The 21183-nt window shown below is 41.3% G+C and overlaps 2 protein-coding genes across 5 annotated transcripts in view; both read right to left on the bottom strand.

Moving 5' to 3' along the window:
* The window catches only part of ambra1b (autophagy/beclin-1 regulator 1b), a 31277-nt gene extending 19902 nt beyond the window's left edge, over nt 1-11375 (bottom strand). For all 4 annotated transcript variants that reach the window (XR_013963903.1, XM_080760866.1, XM_080760867.1 and 1 more), the window contains exons 1-3: nt 11089-11375; nt 5461-5662; nt 1118-1176 (exon numbers count right to left, since the gene is read on the bottom strand). Coding sequence is in view for 3 of the 4 variants with exons in the window: in XM_080760866.1 (XP_080616992.1) it covers nt 1118-1176; nt 5461-5592 (191 nt within the window). In the remaining variant the exon portion in view is untranslated. The remainder of the gene's footprint in view (nt 1-1117; nt 1177-5460; nt 5663-11088) is intronic.
* Nucleotides 11376-15100: 3725 nt separating this feature from the next.
* Nucleotides 15101-21183, bottom strand: part of nox5 (NADPH oxidase, EF-hand calcium binding domain 5) — a gene marked incomplete at both ends in the record, with an annotated part of 10597 nt that continues 4514 nt past the window's right edge. The window contains 9 exons of the mRNA XM_080762236.1: nt 15101-15232; nt 15787-15953; nt 16440-16539; nt 17229-17313; nt 18389-18513; nt 19280-19330; nt 19776-19973; nt 20265-20404; nt 20871-21003. Coding sequence (XP_080618362.1) covers nt 15101-15232; nt 15787-15953; nt 16440-16539; nt 17229-17313; nt 18389-18513; nt 19280-19330; nt 19776-19973; nt 20265-20404; nt 20871-21003 — 1131 coding nt within the window. The remainder of the gene's footprint in view (nt 15233-15786; nt 15954-16439; nt 16540-17228; nt 17314-18388; nt 18514-19279; nt 19331-19775; nt 19974-20264; nt 20405-20870; nt 21004-21183) is intronic.

Genomic DNA, 21183 nt, shown 5'->3' with positions numbered 1-21183 from the left:
CAAAACAAAAATAAATAAAAGCGTAATTTGAATAATACCAGCTTGCAGCTCGATCCGGACACGAAACAGACCAGAGGCAATTCCAATACTCTTTACACGCTCCATCCTTTGTTTGTGGTCCAACAGATCCAAACATAGGGCCCAGGAAAAGATCCTTTTTGTCACACCATCACTAACACAATCAGCGCCGGGATTCCTTCAAAATAGAAGCTCGGGGTGCCGGGAAGACATGGCCGCTTTTACTCTGTAAAGCCCCCCCTTCGGTTCCTGAAAAAGATCGGAGACATATTGTTGCTTGCTTAACTCTCTAAGAATCCGATAATAATTGCTGATGATCCCTCACGTTTATATTTTTTGAACGAGAGGCAGGTGAGAAGATCTGATGGATATACTAAGCTCTTCATTTCTGACTTCTCACCTGCCTCTCGTTGAAAATGATGAGGGATCATCGGCAATTATTATCGGATTCTTAGCGAGGTAAGCAAGCAAAAAAATATCTCAGTTGGTGGGGGGGCTTTTCAGAGTAAAAGCGGCCATGTCTTCCCGGCACCCCAGAGCTCCTATTTTGAAGGAATCCCGGGGCTGATTGTGTTAAACATTTGAATTACACAGAAGAGGAGAGCAGAGATTAAGATCCCCATCTTGTGGGATTACCTTCCATTTCTGGTGGCCACAAGACCAGGACTGAACACGTCTTATATCTTGTGGCCAAGAAGACATTAACCAGATCAACTGGCTTGGGAGCACTTGTAGTGACAAGATATTGTGGGCATGTTATCCATCTTGTGGCTATGAGAGAGAACCACCTGAACCAGGTCAGGTAGGATTAATGTAATGCTGAGTTCACACGGGCAGATGCAAAGCTACAGTCTACCATTCATTGTCAATGGAGGCCAGCGACACGAATATGCAAAGATGCATCGGACGTTTATAGCTGCTGCAAAAGCTATAACTGCTTCGCATCTTTGAATCTTTTGCATCTGCCCGTGTGAACGCAGTATACGAGTTCAGGGTTTAAATTATAGGTAGGTGTTAATTTAAGGTGTTTTGGGTTAAGGGTTATGGGTTATGGGTTATGGGTTAGGCTAAAGGGTAGAGTTCATGGTTTATGACTCACCGGTCAGGGCTGAAAGCCAAGAGGAAGGTTGAGCGAGGACTATCTGGCAGCTCCACTTTCTGTTAGGAACAAACAAACACAAGACCCAGCCAAGTGGATGAAACACAAGTAGCCACGATCAATGCTCCATTATACAATTGTGGGAATACTAAGAGCACACCATAGCTGAGGAACCAGTGAAAATTAACAACAATTAGCAAATAGTGTACATGACTAAACATGAGTGACACCACAGACATTACTGATGTCTGTGGTATGTTGCAGGACCTCTGAAAGTGTTACAGGACAAACAGTCGCACTATTTTGACACATTCATTTAATACTATTAAATCGTTTATGGCGTCAGCGGACACCCTGTCTACAGTCGTTCCTGGGGCGACATCGTTTCCCTTTTCCTTGGAGGGTCCATTTAGGGCTTGATTGATCGAATCGAATGTTCCCGTTTATCTAGTGCAACACCACGCACAATGCACGCCTTTGTCAAGGATGTTGTTCCATGTCTGGGTCACAAAACGGTGAGGTTGGCTGGCTGTGCTGTGATGTGTGTCTGAAGTTCTGAACCCATGTTGTTTAGCGGAGATAAGGCCATGGATGAGGGGAGGATAGTCCTGTGGATTCCATCACTTTGCCAACGACAATGAGCAAGGCAAAAATAAGGAAAACGATAATAGATCACAGGCAAGGTGCTTCTCAGCCCTCCGCTGGCTGCATTCCCAGAATCGCCTGATCCCCTCCTTGTCCAGGGGACGCTGATAGCATCAACAACCAGCTGCTAGGGATGATGCCATGGTGCGTTAAGGTGCTATAGCTAGTGGCTCTCTGGAACAAGCAAGCCTGAAGGTTGGGGGACTCGGATACTGGTAAGAAGTTAGCTTGCTAGGTTTTCCTTGAAGGTGTTGCACGCATCCATTCTTTGGGTTAGTGCCCCGTCTTTAGTTAAGTCTCCATTATAAGTCGTTTGAACCATAGAATAATTTCAAACAATTTAAATATTACAAATAATACAAATAATTATCTTTAAACGGTGGATTCATTATTTGGAGTGTTTTATTTTAATGGTTAAATAATGAACAATCGGCCTGGGCCGTGGCTCAGCGGTCCAGGCACCTTGGCTGGTAATCCAGTCTGGCAGTGTGCCGCGGGTTCGACTCCAGATCCACCTTGGCTGGTAATCCAGTCTGGCAGTGTGCCGCGGGTTCGACTCCAGATCCCGACGGCCTTTACTGCATGTCATCCCATCTCTCTCCTTATTTCCTGTCAGCCTACTGTCTGTCCCTCCATATATATAATAAAAAGGCGAAAGCTACAAAAGAAAACATTTAAAAAAAAGAACAATCATCCATAAATAGAAGAGCTATATTTAACAATAGAAAAATAATTTAAACTAATTTTAAGTGATTTAAACCATAGACTGTTCAGTATATCTGCTTTTAACCAGTAGGTATCCTGTGCCACTTGTGACCAGGGTTAAACTTCAACGGAAAAGTAGGGAGATCACCTCCAGTGGTACTTATTGTCTTCATTTAACATACTCTTTGCAAAGAAAATATTCACACATCCACTTCGTTCAAATCTGCATCAGTTTTTTAGAAAAGTAATAATTTGTGGTAGAATAGAAAAGGACATTTAAAATGAATTCACCGTTGCATTTTTGACGTCTGTAATATTGACAATGCTCATGTGGTGAAAAACAAGAATGACATGCGTATCGTTAACAGACAACAGCCAGGTGAAACAACTCTGTCACAACCTCCCGGCTGTTGCTTTTGTTCCGTTTCAGACGTTCCTTTGTTGGTGCAATCACTGCGTGTTGTTATGCCTTTCCTGTTAGCTCCAGACAGAGTTGGCTCATAACATTAGCCGCCGTGTTGTCAGTGGCTCGCTTCGCGCTGCAGCGTTACAGACTCTAGGTTGAGACCATAGAGTTTAGAATGTATCCAGAGAGCGGATGAGGAGCATCCGCTATTCACTTCAATGTTAGTCTGGGGGTTTGGTTTGAGACATCCGTGCATCGTTTCAGAGTATGGGGTCAGACTCAGAGCCAGCCAATCATGACAAGTCGTGCAAAAGTAGCCATAGCCAACAGCAGTAAACATAAAGCCAGGTTTCACCTGGCAAAAACATACCGTACAGTTGCACAGCACACCACTGTCAAAGACATAACGATGCAAGAAAGATGACTGCTTATTTCCATTGCAGTCTTTTAACCCATTTTGACCTGGGAACGATTCTACAAATGTCTTCTAAATGCTGACAGTTATCTGAAAAACCTCATGTTTCTATGTAAAAGCTCATACATAGTCTGGATTTTAGGTGGTGAGGTGACCACCGCTCCGGTGGTGAGGTGACCACCGGATCTGAAATAACGTTGAGCAGTGGTGAGTAAAAACAGAGAGAAGGGCTGGGGCGGTGGCGGTGGTTTGCTCTTCACTGCGGCTCGTGACGTCATGTTGTAGTTCGGTGGTCACCTCACCACCGAAAATCCAGACTATGTATGAGCCTTCAGTGGTTCTCAAAAAGTTTCAGGTCAAGTAAAGGACCCCCAAAAATATATGTATTTGGCCGCCGACCCCCATCGGAAAATATGTTGTTCCAGGGACCCCCCAGAAGCAAGTTAAAAACGTTCGCTCTGAAAGATATATTCAAAGATTTGTGCCACATTTTCACGACTTTAAAAAAATAGCAGACCTACAAGCTCGTAGCGCGCCACTCGGTGGCGCGCTATGAGCTTGTAGATCTGCTATTTTTCAATAGCTAAAGCATAACGTAATGCTAACACCAAAAGGGGTTCCCGCCCAAAATGGGTTAAACTGAAGTGTGTAGGGCTTGCACTATTGGGACGTCGGGTGTAGCTGGACATCGGTTGGAAGCTGTCCAGTGTCTCATACTGTAGTACGTGCACAGTCGCACATTGATTCGTCTGGAGTAGGCCAAAAATGACACGAGAGGGTGTGAGAACCAATTTCAACCAATCAGATTGCTTGGTCGGAACTACCCGTTGTAAATCAGTGCAACAAGAATGTGCATAATATGGCCCAAAATGATTTGCATTTTGTGCACCCTTTGTATTGCACTTACATTTTAGGCTATTTGTCGAGTTGAATTCTTGAGGCAGAAAACTTTTTAGCAAAAGAAAATTGATTTAACTTGATTCATCCGATTGTCAGTTTAGTCCGGCAGTCGAGGTGGACCATCTGTGCAACTGCAAACACAACATTTGCATACAGTATCTGGTGGCAGTGTGGCAGTAGCATACAACAATGGTTTAGAGCAGGGTTTCCCAAACCTTTCTATTACCACGGATCGGCTGACAGTTCATAAAATGTTCGTGGACCGGCATGGCTGGGGGGCTGATATAATGTCATATCATTGTCAATGACCAGATCATTGATCCTGGTGACGCAGTGTTATAGATGCACGGGTCAGGAATACTTGGGATTCCCTTCTCGCGTACAAGTGGTTGGGAACCTCTGGTTTAGAGAACAAGTAGGTTCATAAGGTTCAGTATTTGTAGTGCACTCCCCCATCCAGTTATTACACTGGCCCGGAGCACAGTCAGAAGAAAAAGAAAAGAGAAAAAGGACAAGACATAGAAGACTAGACTAGGACAAGTACATCAAGAACTGAGTTACAACAGCAGGGAGGAGAGGCAAAACACACACACAAGGTGGGGTCTTAAGCATGTTTTTAAAAGTCCCTAGGGTGGGGGCAGCTTTGATCCTCAAAGGGAATTCGTTCCACACAACGTCGGTGCCAACACAGTCAAGGCCCTCTAGCACAGTAAGGACATACTGTGCTAGACCGTGGAGTCTCTTCACATACAACCAACCTCTCTACAATACAACCAAAGATCTGAGTGTCCTGGACGCGGGAGATTGGTCTTACATTTCAACAATACACAGGAAGAACGTTATGGGCCTTGAACACAAACCAAAGAATCTTAAATGTCATCTACGTCTCACTGGGAGCCAGAGGAGCGAGACAAGACTCACACAATACTTCTGTGATACTTCTCTTGGCTTTGAAAGAAAGATGTAATTTGGCGCTGCTCTGCGGCGACATGGGCATAAGGGCTACGCTTGCATGCGGGCCCTTTGTCTAAGACAAATTTCTTCCTCGGGAGACAAATAATAAAGAACCTTGAACCACAACACATTTATATGGAATGGTTAGTTACCGTCAAAAATATGGGAGTCAAAAATATAAATATAACTTTTAGCAAATTGAAAACATGACTTTTACAATTACTATTAACACAATGTAATACATATAGAACAAATGGGTTATTATTATACACTACAGTACACATTCCCAGGATAGACTTCTTCATTTTTTGTTTTTACCTGACTCTGCCATTTCATCCAGCGCACTTTTTCCTCGACTAGTTGTTGCAGGAGTCTCTGGGAGCCGAACGTCTGGGAGCCACGCTCCCGACTGGACAGAATCCGAACAGAGTTCCTCTGACGTGACGCCATGCTGCCTGCCGACCTGGCTGGGAAACACTCACTCCTTCTGCTGCTAAAGTGTCTCCATGCAGAGAGTCACCTAAGAGGGGAAACGCACACGACATGATCGGACCACCCAGTTCTCAATATTACACCTGCTGCTAAAGTGTCTCCATGCAGAGAGTCACCTAAGAGGGGAAACACACACGACATGATTGGACCACCCAGTTCTCAATATTACACCTTTGCACCTTGAGACTGGGAGGTATAGAGGAGTTACAGAAGAAGAACGTATTTGCAGTTTGCACCTATTGTGATATAAATGATATTGAGAATGAGTTCCATTTTCTTTTCTATTGCCCGTTGTATCATGAGCCAGAGCTACGTCAAAAGTTATTTAACAGATGTAAAAATATAGATCTGATGTGGTTAAGTGATGCAGAGCGACTGAGATGGATTTTCGAACAGAAGATATTTGCATTAGCAGAATATATAGAGAAAGCTTGGGACATACGGACAAAGAATGTGATGTCTTTTATTTTTATGCTTATTTCTGTTCTGTTAGTTTTTATCAAATACTTGGTGTAGCTTCTGTGTGGGAAGTGAACGTGATATTGTTTATTTATGTTGTTGATGTCTTATAATCCCGTAAGGGATGGGTCTTAACGATAAGACACGAAAATAAAGATTCATTCATTCATTCATTCATACACGTGCTGCTAAATGTGCCCGGCACTGTCAAATTAGAAAAGATGCTTCAAAGAAATCTACAGTGACAACAATATTAATACTAGGAAACTTGATTGGGCACAGTTGGGAACTTGGGATACATTTATTCCTAAGTAGCATGTATGTTTTTTACTTTGTGTGTAATAACAGATAACGTAATAACATTAACTCATTTGTTACTACCTTGTGTATGCACAAATGCATGCAGCCACGCACGCACATGCTCAATCTCCTCTGATATACACTACACACACACACACACACACACACACACACACACACACACACACACACACACACACACACACACACACACACACACACACACACACACACACACACACACACACACACACACACACACACACACACACACACACACACACACACACACACACACACACACACTCAAAGAGAAGGAGATAGCTGTAAACTGTACTTAATTACATATACAAAACCTAGTATATGGCTGGATCACAATGGAATAATAGGATAATAACTTATTAACATTTATTTAGGCTGAATTTATTTAGTTTCACTCCATTATTCCCAGAACTTTTTAACCCATTTTGGGCAGGAACCCCTTTTGGTGTTAGCATTATGTTATGCTTTAGCTATTGAAAAATAGCAGGTCGTCTACAAGCTCATAGCTCGCGAGCTTGTAGGTCTGCTATTTTCGAAAAATCGAAGAACAACTGACATAGAAACATAGCTTTTTCAGAAAACTGTCAGGATGTAGAAGACATTTTTAGAATCTGATCTCAGGTCAAAATGGGTTAATGGCCGTGGCTAGCGATTCAGGGGCTAGGGGCCAGGCTAAAATTATCCTTGACATTTTCAACTAGAAATGGGCATTCTGGGAGACCTGATGCATGGGCTCAAATAACTGACAGCAAGTCCCCGGTTCAATTCCCAGACAGACAGACAGACAGACAGACAGACAGACCATTGGATTGGATAATGGCTGGTCTCAGGTCTGTCCCTGCTCTAATGAGTGCTCCATGTTCACCATCAGTGTGCATGTATGTATACGTGTACGTCGATTAAACGTGCTTAACAATCAAGCACATACACAAGACAGATATGTCGATTGTCTTCCTCACACTCACACATGCATGTCCTATATATAATTTGGTTAATAGGTTATGTGCGAGGAATAGAATACAGCATGCACGGCACGCGTGCTGTGCGCACCCACCGCAACTCCGTAGTAAAGGACTTGAAATCCAATTATCATCTATAATTACATAGATTGATGTAATAATATAGATATATATATATTTTTTTAAACTATATATATATATATATATATATATATATATATATATATATATATATATATATATATATATATTTATTTTTATCCCACGATTTTTTCACCTCCGTGTCAATTATCTAATGTGATCCTGGGCTATACACACCCTCCGCCAACCTAGTCGCCATATATGGGGGACAAGGGGAGAGCAACGGACTTGAACTCATGCTTCCTTCATGCCTGAGTGTCAAAGTTGCTCCTTTACACCTGACAGGGGGGGAGATATCGTTTTTTTATGCTTTGTTTTTAAGAAACCCATCTTATGTCAATCAAAATGCAATAGATTTTATATATATTTTGAGTGAACTCTACGCACCGCACTGCCGGCAGTGGTACACTCTAGGTAGGGAAACTTTGTTGGTGCAATTTCAAGTATATTGGAGAAGTACTTGCCTTGCAGGGCAACTTGGGCAAGTAGGAAAGAAAATGTAAAATCAGACCCTGGGGTAGCTAGCTGCAGACAGACAGAGATAAACACAGAGGAAATAATAAAGTGTCGCAGTGCTTAGAGGACCACCGGGGGTCTATACTGTACTCTTTTTGTTACCGTATAGCCCCGTTCAGACTAGCAGCCAAAATCTAAATCAGATTTATGGTCTATATCCACATCCAAATCTGATTTCAAATTCATTCCATAGCCGCACGGAATGGGCTGGCAGTCTAAACAGGCCAGGGACTCACAGTGCCAATTTTGAATTTATATTGCGTCATCATCATCATGAAAAGAAACTGGAATTGGAAGTTGAAACGCCAAGCAAAACTGTTTTGCCCTTTTTCCCATTTAAAAACATAAATAGTGAAAATGCCATGCAGCAGCAGGGAAATGCATCTCCACTGAGTGCAGATAACAAGAACTGTTATCAAACAAGTTGTTCATCATAGTATTTACTGCTTTGTGTGTGTGTGTGTGTGTGTGTGTGTGTGTGTGGGGGGGGGGGGGTCAGTGCCTGGACTGGATGCGGCCAGGGAGGCAAGCTGGATGAAATAGGGCCACGCTGTGTGCGCTGGGGGTGCGTGGGGAGTGTTATGTCAATATTGCCAGGGCATATAATATTTAATTCATAATTACCTGGCAAACTTTACAATCTTTTCACTTTGTGAATTACTATTCTAACCATCTCACTTCTACCAACTATTCTGCCAACTTGTATCTTACATCCTTTAGCCCATGCCAATGCCATCTATGCCCAAGGCCACATCACAGAATAATATTGTTCCCATAACACCGAAGTTTGTCTGCGCTGTATATTTATACTGTAGTTATTTCATGGAAGAGTTTATAGAATGTACATCTTTGTCTTTGACAGACTTGGGAAGATTGAAATTGATTAACTTAAATTCAGTGCATAAATTAAGCACATAAATGCTCTATTGCTCTATGTGAAAAGTGCCTAGATTACTTCTGTTGTGATTTGGATTTTGTACTAAAATAAAATTTATTTGACCTACGGGGTGTCCCAAAAATTGCCCCCAAGGCAATGATAGGGGAAACACTGATAACGCTATAGTTCTAGTTCTAACTAAGAATATTTATTTCACAAAATGGCAGTCCAAAGATGTGTGTAGTTGAAAACTTAAACTATTACTTTATCCAGTGTTATTACGTTATGCAGAGTTTCATGGTGTCAGCAGAACTCTTCCTGATTCGAGATCCACATGTGTTCAAGAGATGACTTCCATTAAGAAAATCTCCTCAGGCCTTTCCTGTCACCACAGTCTCTGCCCATAGCCACAAATTCAAACCAACAAACCCAACAGCTGCCCGACAGGACAGGGTGCATGAATGGCTCACAATTCAGTTATATTTAAAGACTAATTTAGGCCAAGTGCTACAGTGAGAAACTGTATGTGAAGCATCGCTTCCACATTTTCATTTTATGTCTAGGCCTAAATCAGGCCTTGGCAACCAAAAGGTAATTTAAATTGTAAACGACGAGGCTAGATTTTGACAAACACGCAGGGTTTAGCCTTGAACCAGAAACAGAACACACACACACACACACACACACACACACACACACCCCTTGGCAGGCTTGGCCCTGCAAATTATTTTAAACTGTAATTCCAAGAAAGTCAACTCAGGAGACATCCAAAATTCCACACAGATCAACATTGTGCTCCGGTCATTTAGATTGCCATAGACGAAAAGAGAGCACCATTTAATTGTCAGATCTCGCTGCAGGATTTGTTTATATCCATTTTAAGTGTTTTTCTGTTTTTGTCCTTAGTGTCTCTGGGGGCTGTGGTGGGGTTAAGGCTCGACTTGAAAGTCATCCTTAAACTGCTCCAGGAGAGCAGCTCAGTATAGTTAGTAGTCAGCAACAGCAATAATAGAATCTGGTTGTACTTACTGGGCAGCTCCCAGGTCTCGAGTGTTAAAGTACACACTAGTGACAAAAACTGGTCTGTGTTCTCTAAATGTTCCCCAGAAGATGTTAGTTGAAAAAACAAAACCACAACACCCAAGTTAAACGTTAACATAACTAATAATGTCTGCAGAATTTTCTCAAGAAACTAAAATCAAGAGTAACTATCTTGGACTTCTGCAGCTTGAATTCTGAAATTAAAACCTATCATTTAGTCCAGTCAGAGGTGTCCGTCTAAATGTGTCGCAAAAATAGAGCAGTTCTCTCACACAGAAGAAAATGGAAGCCTGCCTTAGTTTCCATCCAGATGTGCAGCAGAGCAGACCAATCGTTATCTGTCTGGAATAACCTACATTCATACAATGGGAGTCTCTGTGGAGACAGATTAATTTGATAAAATAATGCCACCATAATGGTAATTTCTGGGCTGAAACTGACAGGCTTGACACTTTCCCTTCCTGAATCTATTATTAGTAGAAATACAAGCACAGTACTAGGCTAGCAGTAGACAAAACTATTTTGATGATGTACATTGTACAAGACTTGGATCGTGCAACTGTCTAAACTATAATGATTTGCTTCAATTTGCTGTGGAGTATTTTAGTATGGTTTCAAGCTTCCTTTTTTATTATATATTAAGCCAGTGACAACTGGGCCAACATTAGAAGTCAATAATGACAGCTTAATGGCTGGCATCGCCCAGGTTTTTGACACATAATCAAAACTAGCCATATTAAGTCAGACACCACCGTTCCGTTCGTTTTGCGGCCAGCAAACATGCATCCAAATGAAAAATATACGTATGTTGTTCATGTGTTGACGTCATGTAGCTAATACAGCCGGTTAGATTACATTAGTTATGTGTGTTAATATTGGCGTTAATTAATGGTAAGCTAGTGTTATATCCCGCTTTAAGCTAGCTGATGAGGGGTCCAGGGCTACACATTAGACAATTCCGGTTCTGGCAAACTAGCTAGCAAGCTAAAATAAATGAAATATTAAATTGGCTTGTGATACCAAGATTATGTCGGGTAATAATACAAAACGAGTGTTTGCAACGGTGCACGAAAGCACACCGATATGAAATAACCCCGAAGAAGACACAACAAGGCCTACCTTCCTTCTTTTTCACCGAGCTTCAGTCTTCCAATTGACCATCGCAGGGCGAAGCTAAAAGACTAACAGACTAGGCTAACCTAGCTAGCTAGCTCGGAGAAGAGAGAAAAATGTTGCCGTTGTAAACGACAAGCGGTCTGCTCGAACATCGGTAATTGTTAACAACAGCGCCGATGACCGCTAACTAACGTCCACTGCTGGAACCGAAACGAGCAAGGGTCATATTATCATCTGACAAAGAAGGCAACGTAAAAAAAAAAAAACCTTTCCTAAACTAAGACATTTGAGAGCTGCCGACCGCCTACTGCGTAACTAGTACTAGCTAGCCTAGCCTAGCAGTAGAGCTAGCTTCGGTATCAGACAGGGCTGTCAACAGAACACAGAGTCCATCGGTCGCACTGATCGAACTAATCGAACTGAGACACCTTTTCCACCGGTTGGGATTCCGGAACCGGTTCAGTTCAGAACCAGTTTTTAGTCCATGAGCCAGACCTCCAAAATTGTAATGTTAATTATGAATTAAAGTGGGCAAAACTATACCTATATTAATTGTTTATAGGATTAAAAGTCAATTAATATATGAGAACACTTCCACAGTAGTAGCTTTTTCATATTTTCAATTTTTTTGCACAAAAATGTAATAATTTGGCAAAATTATTAAATTTTTGTGCAAATTTTTGATTTTTTTTAAAATTTGTAATAAATACAAATTACAACATTTTAATTTGTAATACAACAAATCATTGTTGGTAGGGCATTCCACATTTTGGTGGCATAGGAGCGAAATTAATTTAGTCCCTTAATTTTTTGTGCCGAATCTGGGTTGCACATGGTTTGTTGAACTCCCTCTGGTGTTGTGGGTGTGGACTTCATTGACATTAAGAAAGTATTTACTGAGTAAGTACATGTCATGGGTATCTTGGTGGTGTATCAAATCATGTGGACCAGACCCATTGCAAGGTGCTGTACTCTCTCGTCAACCCTAAGCCATTCCAGCCTGTCAAAGTGGCAGGGCGGGGTGAGGTGGGTTCGGGGGGTGAGACCCAGTAGTAGCCTGACCAGTTTGTTTTGGGAAGTCTGGAGCCTTGTTTTAAGGGCCTTTGAGGTGCTGTGGTACCAAGAGGGGGTGCATGCACTGTCAAAGAAACCTTGTACGAGGGCCCCTATTAGGGTCTTCAAGGTGTTTTTGCCAATCAATCAATATCAATACATGGAGTGAACAAAGAATCAACTTTGAAAACAAACTTTTTGCAGAACAAACTCAGACTGACAAGATAAAGTAACATTAAAACATATTTTATTTATTTAATTGATTGATTTTATACAACGTACGTCAACATGCCAGTCATGTAGAAATTATGGAACTGAAGCTTAATTCTTTGTTGCTGTTTCATGTTCCAAATTCATACATCAATGTATAGCTTGGTCGCCCTCAGGATAACTTCGGGCAACTCCCACAATGGAGGGGTCAAGTGACATTTATGGCCGACTGCCATGATCGGGTCAACATGAGGACAACACCTCATCGGGTTTTACTGTACCTCATTTCAACCACTTACGCAGCTAACCCTATACTTAGTTGACCAGATAGATTCCCAAGGGCTATATGCTATAACACCCCCCCCCCCCCCACTCACTCTATAATATATTCACAGGAAATATATCTACAACCAACAACATCTTTGGTGCAACTCATTGTTCGTTTCTAGTTCTGCTATTTTGGCTGAATGTTCCCTCAGAAAAAGGTCATTCAAGGGTTTACTCCAGGCCATATTCTAATCTAGACTAGATCAGATAAACCCTCTCTATGGATTCTGTATGTGGAAACCCCCTACTGATGAAAAGAGAAGGGAACCCGCACACTCGTATGCTCCAAAAGATAACTTTTATTGACGACGTTTCGAGCCAAGGCTCTTCATCTGGTCAAAACTGAAACCCCCTACTGACCCTATTATATATGGTCATATACTACAGTACCCTATTTTGTAATATGTATCACCCTTTTTATTTAAATGTTTACACAGCTGGGCGAGGAGGTCATGTCATTATAACAGTATTCTTTAGTGGTCTGCTAGCTAGGGGATATGTCATATGTCTTCAACTGACTTAGGCCTACTACCAATACATGTATATACTTTCTTGGGTGGAAGTGTTCTTTTATATATGTGGGGTGTCTGGGTGGCACAGAGGTAAAGAACTCCAACGAATACAATTTTGGCAGTGTCTGCAGATGCAATTAAAGCCGGCAGGAGATTCTATATCCGTGCCGTTGATTTGTACTAGTGACTGCCACTAGTTGGTCTATGCACCTGTTCATCAAGGATATTGAGGCGAACTGCATGGTGAAGATAATATCAGCCTCCACATGCACTCGCTGTCAGGTGAAAAGAAGCGGCTTGCAACTCCATGTGAATCAGAGGAGGGAGGCACATGGTTGTCAACACACTCCGCTGGCCAAATGTGGAGATTGGCAGCAACAGGGACTGACTGCTGTGCATATTTATTGGTTATTATAGGCACCAACTAAATTGATTGAAAATGGGGGGAAACATTTTAATTTATTCTTGGAATGTCAGTTCTTAAAAAGTGTTAGTAGATACGGTAATAATCAAAACGTGTTGAGTGTCAATCAAACTAGAATTTCCCTGTGGGATACCAGACGCTAAATTGTCTCTGGAAAGTACACTCAAATGTATATTTAAGAAATCAGAAAAACTATGCCGCATCAAGGATTTTATTGGGTAGGCCCTAAAATTGTGATTGCAGGAATTATTTTGGGTATTTCTGATTCCGGCTTGTGGTTTCCTGCCTTGCTTCCCAGGCTAGGTCACTAGTCACTAGTGACCAGTACACTGTCTCTAGTCTCCTACCCAAACCACATGATGACCATCCATCAGGTGGAGTCTGTTGGTCAGCTAGCTGCCTTGGCAAGGATGGTCTGCTGGTGTCCTCATAGTCATAGGACAGTAAAACAGATTAGGGATCAGTACAGGTGGTAGAAATGTGACATTTTAGAAATGTTTCTTTACCCCTACCTGGGAATTTACCGTTCAGTGCAGTGAGCTTCCCCTTCCTGTTATGTATGGGTGTGTGATGAAGCATCAGATTCAGTGAGAAAGTGGAAAGCGAGGAACATAACTCAGTACATAGCGAGGAACATAACTCAGAACATAACTATGCCTACTTGGCCAAATGACATTGTAACTCAGCTGAGCATCCGCAATGACCATTATCTGGAGACTGGATTTGAAGCTACTGCACGCAGATGGCACTCGAGAGTCCTCGAGTGATTTGAAACCCTTCCTCAGCATTTGTATAAATTACTGATTACTAGTCGTCCTATCCTTGTGGTCACTTGATATTAAACCTTGAAAAATAATTAAGTAAACGGAAATGTTTGACCACACCCTCTGGTATAGTGTTCTCGAGGTTGAGAGCTTTAAAAGAAGACACTAAATGATAGAGTAGGTTACATACAGTATGAGCATACAGTAGGTCCTCTATATATGCCCAACCCGACTTAATTAATGACCCTTCCCAAGCAACCCCAGGCCCTTCACTCAAATTACATTGTGTTAAGATTCCTTCATGCAAGTTCCTGAGGTCCTGAGTTTTAAAATGTTCTGCTACAAACTGTACAAAGTGCAAAAAACTAAAAATAAATAAATTAACAAAACTGAACATACAGTATGTTTCAAACCTCCTCCTTCAGTGACATCATTATCTAGGTGGCATGTTGACAATATCTATTCAGGCACATTGTAAATACTGTACTAGTAATGATAACAACACAAAACAGGAATGCATGTATTTCCAATCCTCCATAACAAGACAGAACACACACACACACGCGCGCGAACATGCGTGCACACAGACGTCACATAAACTGTACGCGCGCATACACACACACACACACGTGTGACGCACCACACCAACCACACCACACGCATGCACAGAAGCATGCACGCACAGTTGCTGAACTTGCTGGGCAGGAGTTGTATCAGAGCAGTGTTCAGAAGTTCTCCTTGTTGAAGGTGAAGCCAAAGTGTTCACACTGGGCTTTGATGACCTTTGCAAGAGCGGGAGCACCACAGTAAAATACATGAACCTTTCCTTTGTTTTCCTCAGAAACCTTCTGGAACACCTGGCAAACCAACACACCGACACATTACACATATACAACTGGACACATGAAGATATGGGGAACCATTTGTGACCAAATTTTACTGGATTTTTTTTTCCATGTCATATGAAAGCAGGGAATTGACGTATTGGTTGTTCAGTTTGACCGAGCAGTTTTGGAGATATGGCTTATAGAGTAATGTCTTGCAGAGAAACAGCGAGTTGAGAAAACAGGCTTGAAAGGTTCACTTCTGTGGTCTCTAACATTACACCTAGCTACATGTTTAAGCATTTATTTCATATTTAAATGTTGATTTCAGCTCTGACACTTATTTCAGACTCTTCTAGTATGTGAAGATTCTGCCTGTGCAATTAACTCATTTTGGAAAAAAAGGAGGAAAAAAAGATTTTCTGCTCTGGTGAAAAGCTGGAATTTGCGCGATGGCAGTCTCTCAGTCAAATCTGGTCACATTTAACTACACTTCATTCTAAATCACCAGGCAGGCACTTCAGCAAAGACAAAATAAAATGAGACTCATGCAACCAAATAATGACCGTGTCACAACGTGGTCTTACCTTGCCCCACTCAGGCCTTCCTGGCTGCGTTCGGGTCCGCAGGCCTGTGATTGAGTCTCTCTTCTCCTTCTTGGCCAGCAAGTCCAGTGCCATCTGTAAGCCGATGGCCTTCATGTCGTTCTTGCTGAGAGCGGATGTCATGTACATATGCATCTCTAGAAAACGGCCTGGACACAGAAGAGTTATTTAAGCTGGGGCCATTGTTTATAGAAATATATTTATAACCGTTAGTAGAAAGTAGGGCTGTACCCGACTAAGGAATTTTATAGTCGACTAGGATTTGACTCGCATTGTCATTAGTCCACTAGGGGGGGGGGAGTTTGATTATATATATTCTTTGAGTTTCCGTTTTTTTTACTCAAATCTTTGATTCTGGAGGGTACCTGGAACAGCATTTTCAGATGGGGGTTGGCGGCCAATTACATCATCTATCTATCTAACTATCATTTTCTGGGGTCAGAAAGATGAGGTTTTTCAGAAAAAAATACATTTTAAAAACACATTTTTTTAATTTCGACGTCAGGCCTAAATGGGTTAAAGTATCAGTTTGTTATATACTAAAGCTAAAGCATAGGTTAAAGTATTTTCTCCTCTCTCTCTCTCTCTCTCTCTCTCTCTCACACACACTGTATTTCTGTGTTTATATGTTGTACCCTCAGGCTCTTCATCAGCCTGGTCCATCTCCAGTCTAGTCAGCAGACTGACAAACCATTCAAATGATTTCTGGTCTCTGTTGATCCAGATGAAGTCCACCTGCAAAACACATGCAATCCCGTCTCAGTCTAATGTGAAAATAATGTCATAACAGAACAAGAAAAAGAACATAACATGTTTTTCACTAAGCCAGCTTGAACATAATACAATGATTACTACATAGAAATTCTAATGTCAATATGTCCACTAAAAGGGTCCATACAATTATACAAGGTACACAAGGTACAAAGAATAGACAGGCAATAAAAAGTAATTAAAAGGATTTAAAATAAATAGTACAGGCACCAGTGCACCCATATAGTCTGGATGTACAGGTGCTTTTTCTTCTGTAATATAATTCAAAACGTAAAACTTTCATATATTCATTCATTGCACATAAAGTGAAATATTAATAATATATATACCGGTAATATATTTTTGTTTTCATCTTGATGATTATGGCAATCTGAAAATCTAAAATTCCTATCTCAAAATATTAGAATATTTTACGAGACAACAAAAAAAAACGTTTATAATACAGAAATCTGAAAAGTATGTTAATTTATGCACTAAATACTTATTCTGGGATAATTTAAAACTAATTATTTCATCAATGGGGCGTGGTATGGAGGTGATAAGCCTGTGGCACTGTTGAGGTGTAATGGAAGCCCAGATTTGCTTTGATAGCAGTTTTAAACTAATTGGTATTGTTGAATATAGTTTGGTTGGTATAGTTTGGGTGAACTTACTTTACGAAGTTTCATCTCACTGTCTTTAATATTTTCACACCAGGAGTAGTTACAGTTGGGACAGTTCTGCTTTCTCTGCCGATATCTCAACAAAACAGAACAAACAGAACACATAGAAAACACAACAAGCTTTACAAGCTAGTTTAATGTCAGAACAAAGCTTTACTGGATAGTTTGTCCATGTACCTAGTGTCCTAGTCCTTCGTGAGTCTGTTTGTTAGCTAGCTTGAGAGTGAATGGATGTCTTATATCTGTGGGGATTTCCTAGATTTAAATGACTATGTAAAAATGGAGATATGTTTTGCCAAAGGGACTATTGTTGTGGCAGATTTTATTTGTCAAGCTTGGGAAAGAAGACAGAGTAGGCCTACTCTGTATAAATCTGAGTTGTAATATAATGAATTATGTAATGTAAACATGCTGCAAATGCGTGAATTATGTAATGTAAACATGCTGTAAATGCAATTGTGAAATGGTGTCTTATAAACCCATGAGGGTTGGGCACATTGTGTGCAGGACACGGAAATAAATAAACAATCAATCAATGGGACGATTTTCAGGAAACATGGAAGGAATGATCAATCAGGTTCCCTGGACAGATGGTTAAGTTTTGGATCAGAATGTTAAAGGCTGGATTTTTGGCTGCCCTGAAGAAATGGATACAACCACTCATTTTGGGCGGGAACCCCTTTTGGTATTAGCATTATGTTATGCTTTAGCTATTGAAAAATAGCAGATCTACAAGCTCATAGCGCGACACCGAGTGGCGCGCTACGAGCTTGTAGGTCTGCTATTTTTGAAAAATCGAAGAACGACTGACATAGAAACATAGCTTTATCAGAAAACTGTCAGGATGTAGAAGACATTTTTAGAATCTGATCTCAGGTCAAAACGGGTTAATACTTTTGACCTCGTAGATCTGATATTGTGCTATTTGCATTGCAAGTTTTATAAATATTGTTTTGTTTCGTAAAGCTCAATATATAAACAAAATCTGCAAAGCAACTATAGTAGCCATGAAGCTGTCAAATAATTGCAGTGGAGTAAAAAGGTGCAATATTTACCTCTGAGTTGTATAACGTATGAAAAATACTCAAATAAAGTAAAAGAGTGCCTCTCTTTCTCTCCCCAGGGTGTTTTGATGTGTGTCAGAGTATTACCGGTACATGATGCTTTGGAGAATGGAGGCAAATGGAGTGATTCCAATTCCAGCTCCAATCAGAACAGCGTGTTCAGATGCAAAAATCTGCCTGGTGGGAGTCCCATAAGGACCATCTACATGACACTGACACACGCACATGCACGCACACACACACACACACACACACACACGCACACACACACACACACACACACACACACACACACACACACACACACACACACACACACACACACACACACACACACACACACACACACACACACACACACACACACACACACACACACACACACACACACGATTATAGTCCTTCTATAAAAACATAAACACAACACACAAAAACACACAATTTATTTCCACACAAATATTTCCAGCATTTCCAAATGCAGCAGCAAATTCTCAGCATGATAGTGAGCGTTTTCATTATTGCATCTCAGGTCTGGGTCAGGCCATAATATCTGATCATCAGACATTATGTTTGCTCTTGCCATGAAGGCAACATGGGGAAAATGCCCTTGTGTGCTTTAGGTTATGGATAGACTCCAGAGACACATATTACCACAGGCGTCCTTCCAGGTGGTTTTGCTGGGTTGCGGAACTTGCGGTTATACACTCTGCCACTGCCATTCTGAGAAACATTCCTCAGTCACATTCAGAAATGAGGTATATATATATATACACAGTATTTATACAGTATATATATATGTATGTATAGCTTCAGCTGAGGGGGCGAACAGGAGGGCCAAGGTTATACAAACAACGACAAACTGCACACAAAACCAATCACAGCTGTTGGATGTGGAACGATCACTATAGGGTTCGTCTGCTACAGTAGGATAATGAATGTCGATGAACGTGAGTGATGATGAAAGTTGTATGAACTCACCTTTATGTTGCAGAACCGAGTGTTCTCCTTCTCCCCCAGCTTCACAGAAACCTACAGAGAATCAGCTTGTTACTTTGATTTGAAAGGAGAACAGGAATCTTGGACCAGTTGATGTTTTCTAAAGACGATGAATAAAAGCGAAACCATGCCCTGCATGGAGCTATAGGAACGTAGCTGTGTGTGAAGTGTTTGTATTTTAGCTAGTGATGCACCGAATATTCGGCAGAAAATGGCAAAAAAAAAGCTGAATAAATTAATGTTTTATGGACCCATAATTGTGATTATTATTTAAGTAAAGTTTTGCCATAACCATTTATTTTGCCATAAATCAGGTAGCTTTAAGGTACGGCAATGGTAGGAAAAAAGATATATAATATTATTCATATTCGGATATTCGGTATTCGGTTTTCGGCCAACTGTTTCCTATATTCGGTATTCGGTTTCGGCCAAGGATTTCCCTTTCAGTGCATCCCTAATTTGAGCTATTCCACCTGACCTCTTTGAGTGGGGGTCCCTCTCCTCTCTCTGCCTGGCCCAGGTGTTCTGACGGGGGCCCCTGTGGGCCCTGCAGAGCTGGTCCAGAGGGGTCCAGAGGGGTTCTGGAGCCGTTCTGACGGTACATTGTGAGTTCGACGGCCTTGTCCTCGTTGTACGCTACTGTCCCGTTGCCGTTGGTCGGCCCAAACAATTCCTCCTGTCAAAATACAACCAACAACTATGTCATCAGGAAGGATAAATGACTGGAAAAGATGATTATGTTATTGTGGAATGGAAATTTGACTTACAGTAGAGTATACAGAGGAACAGGATGAGATTAAGAAGATGGATGTGTGTGTGTGTGTGTGTGTGTGTGTGTGTGTGTGTGTGTGTGTGTGTGTGTGTGTGTGTGTGTGTGCGCGTGCGTGCGTGCGTGCGTGCGTGCGTGCGTGCGTGCGTGCGTGCGTGCGTGCGTGCGTGCGTGCGTGCGTGCGTGAGAGAGAGAGACCTGTGCTTTCAGCTGTCTTCTATTCCTCAAGCTGTTTGCTAGCCTCTTGCTACTGACTGTCTGACTGTCTGGCTGTCTGAAGAATTCAAACAAACGGTTTGTCCACTGGCCCATAGAACGGATGTGCAGCCACAGAGTCTCTGTAAAGGACACAAGAGCTATGTTAACTAAACTATAGATCAAACATATACTGTATACAGTACACTATATGGTCACTTTTTACACTATACAGTATGATAACCTTTAAAATGAACAGTGTTTACCAATAAAGAATAGACGGTCAACTTATTAAGAATAGATGACACACAATTTTAACAAATAAATTATACACTATGATACATTATGTTAACTTATAAATAGTACACAATGCAAATGCATAAATGTGTGTTAAATTATAAAGGGTACACTATAGGTTACATTCTTCATTTTATTAGTCTACTCTGAACTTGTATTTTGAAAGTCACTTTGGATCATAAAAGTGAGCCTAAAAAATGGAATCATGTAGGATCTACATGGGATTTACTCCAGAAACAGAGCGACCTCCTACAAAGAAATGCCGGAAAAAAAGACTAAATTGCAATGTATAAATAACTTATGCACTGTTACCTGGCTGTTCTGGGGCACTGCTGATAGTGAATGGATGCCACTCGTACTTGGCAATGTCAGGAATGTTTAAGTAGAGATAATCTCCAGGTTTAAAATGGAAAAACTGAGGCCGTTTAATCACCAGGTGAGTTACCTGTATAGAAACGGAAGAAAGATGTACTCACACCCACACCAAATGACATCGGTGATGATCGCAAACATTTACAGGGTTTAAGATATTTAAGAGATATGGAGCCGGCCTGCAACAACTCTACATCTGACCTCAAACCCTTATAGGGATAGGCCAATGTGAAAAGGGTGCAATTTTTTCTCA

The sequence above is a fragment of the Protomyctophum bolini genome (assembly GCF_963924005.1).
Source record: "Protomyctophum bolini genome assembly, chromosome: 4".
Classification (NCBI taxonomy): domain Eukaryota; kingdom Metazoa; phylum Chordata; class Actinopteri; order Myctophiformes; family Myctophidae; genus Protomyctophum; species Protomyctophum bolini.
This window is presented reverse-complemented; position numbering and strand designations above follow the sequence as displayed.